Below are 6,000 nucleotides of genomic sequence, written 5' to 3'. Positions count from 1 at the left end.
GTTCGACCCTGCCCGCGGCGCTGGGCCGACGAGGCGCGCGGGGCCTGGGGAGCGCGCGGGCGGCCGTCCGGCCGGGGGTCTCGCAGCGGGAGGATGCCCGCTCGCGCGGGGCTCGGGCTGCGAGGCTGAGTGCCCGCCTGGGAGTCGCGGCACCTGGCGTGCGCCCGAGCGCGGCGGGAGGACGAGCAGCGCCGGCCCAGCACCCCGCGCCGGGACCCGCGGGCTTCGCAGCGTGCGCGGGGCGAGTCGGTCCGGATGGGCGCGGAGTTGGCGGCCCCCGCCGGGCGCTGTGGAGCGGCCGGGACCGCGGGGACCCGCTGAGCGCGGGAGCCGCGGCCGCGGGGAGAACCGGTGCCGGCCGGCCATGCCCGGGCCCGGAGCTTAGTTCGGAGCGGAGTCGCCCCCCGCGGGCCCTCCCGCACCCGCGCTCGCGGCCGCCCCGGGACCTCGCCGTCCCCGCGCCGGGAGTTTGCGAAGGCGCTCCAGACAAGATGGCGCGGCCGGTCCCGGGAGCGCTCGGGGCCCCGCGCCGCCCGCCCTGCCTGCTCCTCCCGTGGCCACCGCTGCTGCTGCTGCTGCTGCTGCTTCGGCCGAAGCTCGCGACGGCGGAGGAGCCGTGCGCCGCCGCCTGCACTTGCGCCGGGGACTCGCTGGACTGCGGCGGGCGCGGGCTGGCGACGCCGCCCGCCGACCTGCCCTCCTGGACGCGGAGCCTGTGAGTGCCGCCCTTGGCGCCCTCGGGGGCTGTCAGCGGGGCGGGAAGGCGCGGGGCCGTGGCGGAGGGGGCGGCGGTGGGCTTACCCGGGAAAGGAGTGCAGGCTGGGTCATGGGGGTTTGGACTCGTTCGCGTGAGTGGCAGCCGTGAGGTCGTGCGTAGCGGGGGTTGGATGGGGGGGACCCGGGGAAGAGCGCGCGCGTCTGGGGCCTGGAGGGGAGCGGCCATGGGTGGGGGGGGTGCGGGTGTGCCCTCGTGGGTGAGCGATCAGTCCATGTCAGTGTGAACGACAGTGCCTCTTGGTGTGGAGGTGAGCGAGCGTGCCCCGCGGGGGGTCAGGACGTGGGCGCTGGCGGGGTGGGCGGGTGCGAGGCCAGGGGTGAGGGGGTGAGTCGGTCTGCGGCGGAGGGAGGGCGTCTGGGTCGGGGTCTGTGGGGATGTGGTTCTCCCCCCCCCTCCTTGTAATCCAACTCTTTGGTGTCTGAGCGCCTTGGTGTTCCAGTGGGTAATGAATGAAGGTGACTCTTGGCTGCAGTGTTCCATTTACATTATTTATTAGCGAGTGTGCGTGTAGCCGCCTCCCGAACCGAGGACCCGGAGGGTTTGGCTCTGGCTGGGGAGGAAGTCTCTCCCCCCCCCCCCAGACCCAAGAGGGTCTCGGGACGGGGGCCTTTGGCGGTTCTTGCAAACCTCGTGAGTGCTGGAGTTTTCCTTTTCCGCCCGCCTGGTTGGCATTTTAGGGAACTGTGTTCCAGACCCTTCCTGTCTGTTCCCTAGGGCCCTGTTGAGTTGAGCTTGGTGATCCAGTAAGGTGGGGCGCCCCTCGAGTTTCTCCTCCATAAATGGTGCAAATTAGTTTTGGACTAGTGCTGTTTCAGGGCAGGGTACCAGGGGGCTTGGCTGATTTTCCGCAAGTTTGTTTCACTGCAAAAGAGGCACTTTTGTGTGCTATCAGGACTTTGGCCTATTAGGAGTTAGTAGGACACTTGTTACCGAAGATTTGCTGGGGACGGGGTGGGGGGGTCAAGAAAAAAATTACACTTATGTACACAGAGTGGAATAGTGTCGCCTCTTTTACTTCTAAAATAGCTGGTCCGTGAGTCAAATCCTGTCTATCAGGAATGAACATCTCAGTAGAACTATCAGTACCTTCCAGAAAAAGGCCTGGCTTGAATAGTCCGCTTCTCGGTTTAATTGGACATTTTCCTGAGAACATAGGAGAGGCACAGCACTAACTCCAGGCATGACATTGGCGCCCCTCCCCCCCTTTTTTTTTAAAGTGAAAATTGGTGAGACAAGTTTTAACCAACACCTGTGGCTTGGTTGTAGAAAATGTTATCTGAATGTCTGGCTTGTGTAAGGAGAAGTTAATTCCTTTCAGATGTTAAGATCTTTTCTCAAGATGGACAAGTCTGAGTTGCCCCTTGCACTGGACCACGGTGAGCTAGTACAGAGTTTGGACACTGGCTAGGACCTCTTGTATTCTCTCATTTCCACTTATGCTGTGGAATCCATCCACCTCGTAGGTTTTAACATAGGCAGAGGCTCTCTCTAGTACAGGGAGATGGGACCTCTATTTGTCTTAGGTAGGGTTTTATTTATTTGTGGCAGACTGGAAAGTTATTTTTTCTTTTACATACTTAGGTGTTTTTTGTTTTTAAATAGAACCACATGAGTAGAATCAGATGCACGTTTCCAGGTTTCACCTGTTGGAAGAGTGACTTGCAGTGCTAGTGTCTGTGGCACTCTGGGGAAGGCACTTGGTTCTCAAGCTGTAACTTCCAGGAGAGGACAGAGTGTTCTCTCATTTGCACTTTCTGATGGTCACAAGAACCACGTTGCCTTGCCCTTTTTTGGAGCAGAAAATACGAGTTGGTTCAGCTGCTTAGGAGTGATATTTCACACAGCTTAAATATCTTTAACATTGTGGTCCTCTTTTATATACACTTCTAATGATCAATAAATGCCAAAGTAGGTATTTGAGCTTCAGCAAATTCAGTATGTTAACCTGATGAGATCTTAAGATTGAAGCAATGTGATTGCTGGTTATATGTGTACTGTACAAAACAGAGATCGTTTGAAAAATATTTGCGAAGTTTTATTTCTCATTATAGGGAAATCAAGCATGCTTTCCCCCCTGAGTTCCATATCTCTCAATTTATACTCTCAGTTTTATTCTGAAATTTCCATAAAAACATGGAAACATAAGATGCTTTTATTTTTGGCTACAACTCAGCAACACATGAGAGGAGAAAGTCTTCATATACAATATAATAAAATAACTCATATTTTCACCGAGTTTACACCCTCTAAGTCCATTGTGTCTAGAAAATGTTTTAACCTAGTTTATAAGCCCATGAACTAGATTTACTGCAGTCAGTTCAAACAGTTTCAGGCTGTGAGTTTGAGATAGCAGGGGACCTGTGGCTTTATGGGACTTTTTTTTCTTTTGTACATAGTGCATCTAATTTTGGAGCCTAGTCTGAGGAAAGTACAACTTTTTAAAGATGACTATAAATGTAGAGTGAATAGAGAAAAATGGATGATGCTGATAAAGGGGTGAATGGGCTCCTTCTAGGGCCTGAGGATAACTTATTCTGCATAGTAACTTATAGTACTGGAGCCATCAATCACTTAGTCTCCCTCTCCTCCCCCCATTACGTAGGTGAGATTGGCATGGTCCAACAGCACATTCATAAATAGCACCACGCACTGCCAAATCATATCCCAGCTTCCCAGAACCTTAGAAGAAGCTAAGCTTCTTAGAACTCAGATATTTGCTTTCTTTGAAATTATTTTTTGAGAGTGCAGCTTTAGAAACTATTTAAGAAGGGCTGGGAAGGTGGCTCAGTGGTAGAGCGCTTGCCTTGCATGCCTGAGGCCCTGGGTTCGATTCCTCAGCACCACATAAGCAAAAAGAAAAAAGCTGGAAGTTGTGCTGTGGCTCAGGTGATAGAGCGCTAGCCTTGAGCTGTAGAGCTGAGGGACAGCACCCAGGCCCAGAGTTCAAGCCCCAAGACCGGACCCTCCCCCCCCTCCCCCCAAAAAAAGAAACTATTTAAGAAGTATTAGTAAATGTCAGTTTACCTTAGATTCTTACCTGTGGCCTAAATTTGAGGAATGTCTAGACAAAACATGGAAAGCTAAATGATGAGCTGGGGAGGCAGGGGCTGATCCTAATGAAAGGACAAACCCTGATTCTTGAGCTCCTAGGAGGGAAGATGTCCAGGATTCAGAAGCAAGGACATTGACAAAAGGATACTAAATTAAAATGAGTTATGTTGAGTTTGGCCTCTTTGTATTGTGGGTTTGCAGTACTAAACTGGGTGGTTCAGATCTAACCTTGATGGTTTGGGCATGTAAGTGGTGATTAAGATCACATTAGAAAACAATCCACATTGCCATTGTAGTTGTGAGGCAAATAGCCTTTGTCTTTCAGAGTTTACAGCTGGGCTTCAAGGCACAGGTGTGCAGGGTGTTGTGAGTTAAGGGTTTGGAAATTACTTCCCATCCTGTTTATGCAAATTAGAAGACCAAATCCTTCTAGTTTCTAAATTGAGATTTTTTTTAAAAAATGAAGAATATAATTTACCTAACTGATCATTAGACATTCTTTGCTGCCCAGTTTTCTTTTTGTCTTAAGAGGAGCGCACTGGGATCTTGAATGTCTGAGTTTTTAGGTTGTTTGGGATAGAGAGCCACATTTGGAGAATCAAATTCTCAGCCTCCAGTATGTTAATATGCCGGATTTACCTGATAACTCAGTCCTAGAGTTTTTTTTTTTTTTGCTTATGTGGTACTGAGGAATTGAACCCAGGGCCTCATGCATGCAAGGCAAGCACTCTACCACTGAGCCACCTTCCCAGACCCCCTAGATAGAGTTTTAAACATGGGGTCATGGGCAGATTTTACACTGGAAGTGTAAGTATTTCAGAGAGGATAGTATACAAGTATATAAGCACGTAAGTATAACGTTTCAGAGAGCTTCTTTGAGATCACAATTCTTTCTTCTATGTGGCAAGTATCTGAAAGCTGGTCTCACTTTCCTTTGGTTGGTGTATAACCTACAACTTAGTAGTTCCCTGATGTCTGTTTTGAATAAAGGCAGATTTCGGGCAAATCATATTGTCACAGGAAATATTGGTTGCCTTGAGAAAAAGATATAATTGTTTAAATTCTGCTGATAGGAAATTACAGCTCCATAAAATAGAGTTGAATACTATGAAATTAGGAAGCCTTGCACATCTTCCCCTATATGACAGTGTCTTTTGCCTTCAGGATATGACACATAGTGTCTTTTGCCTTCAGGATGTGACAGAGCTGTTTTTGTCCTTTAAGAAGGGACTTCTTAAAAAGGAGTGTGTTGATTGCTTTCCATACATTGGTTACTGGATCTCATAAAGGGCACTTTTGAGTATACTATTGCTACACATCGAGTATACCAGCAGTTCCTGAGAACATCTTTAAAAAGATGAGGGAATTGAAGTGTTATGTAAGGAGACCTGGTTCCTGGTGGCTCTTCCCTCTGCTTTCCTCTCCATCCTCCCCCTCTATCCAGGGTTAATGACTTTTCCTGGGTTCCTTGCACAGCTTCCCTGACCAGTTGGGAAGGCCTCTGGCTGACCTCTCTCTCTTGCCCCCAGACACCATTCTCACAATGAAAGGGTCTCTCCCCCTTTCTGCAAGAGTGTCTTCTTGGCTCACAGTTTTTTCAGCTTCTTTTTCAGGGTAGGCAGGAATGCCCAAGAGAGCACCAGGGGTTTGTGTGAATGAATGCACCTGGCCCACTGTTGCACACCTGTGAAAGCCCTGAAGGAAGGAAGTTCTGGATGGAGACTGATGAAATAAAGTAGCCTATGGTGGTTTTAAAAGTGATGTCCACAGGTGACGAAAATCTAGAAATAGGAACCATTGAGCTGAAAGTTGCTGTAAGCAATAAAAGACGTTGGCTGTACCAGGTCTTTTTTTTTTTTCTTCTCATTTGTTTAAAACATAAAAGGGATTCCTCTGCCATACCCCATAGGTTGAAGAAACTTTTAAGTTTTCATGAGCAAGCCGAATGTATAGCTCCTTTTGAATGAGCTTGGTGACATTTACTCACTGACTCCCCGTCTCCCTCCTCAGTGACTGCAATTTGAAACCCTGGGGGTCTTTTAAAAGTGAGCAGGACTCTGGACTGTGTTAATATTCAGAGCTATTTACAATGGATGCAGTTTCAAAGGCTGAAGCCATTGTCTTGAGACATGAGGGAGGAGGGGCTGAGGAAAAAATTCCCAGGCAGAGGA

At 49.7% G+C, this 6,000-nt stretch overlaps 1 protein-coding gene across 1 annotated transcript in view; it reads left to right on the top strand.

Moving 5' to 3' along the window:
* Positions 1-331: 331 nt before the first annotated feature.
* Positions 332-6,000, top strand: part of Lrig1 (leucine rich repeats and immunoglobulin like domains 1) — a 106,680-nt gene continuing 101,011 nt past the window's right edge. Inside the window, exon 1 of the mRNA XM_042679772.1 lies at positions 332-715. Within this exon, the coding sequence (XP_042535706.1) occupies positions 492-715 (224 nt within the window). The 5' untranslated portion in view covers positions 332-491. The remainder of the gene's footprint in view (positions 716-6,000) is intronic.

The sequence above is a fragment of the Dipodomys spectabilis genome, unplaced genomic scaffold, assembly GCF_019054845.1.
Source record: "Dipodomys spectabilis isolate Male_0828 unplaced genomic scaffold, ASM1905484v1 ptg000054l, whole genome shotgun sequence".
In the NCBI taxonomy this organism is placed as follows: domain Eukaryota; kingdom Metazoa; phylum Chordata; class Mammalia; order Rodentia; family Heteromyidae; genus Dipodomys; species Dipodomys spectabilis.
This window is presented reverse-complemented; position numbering and strand designations above follow the sequence as displayed.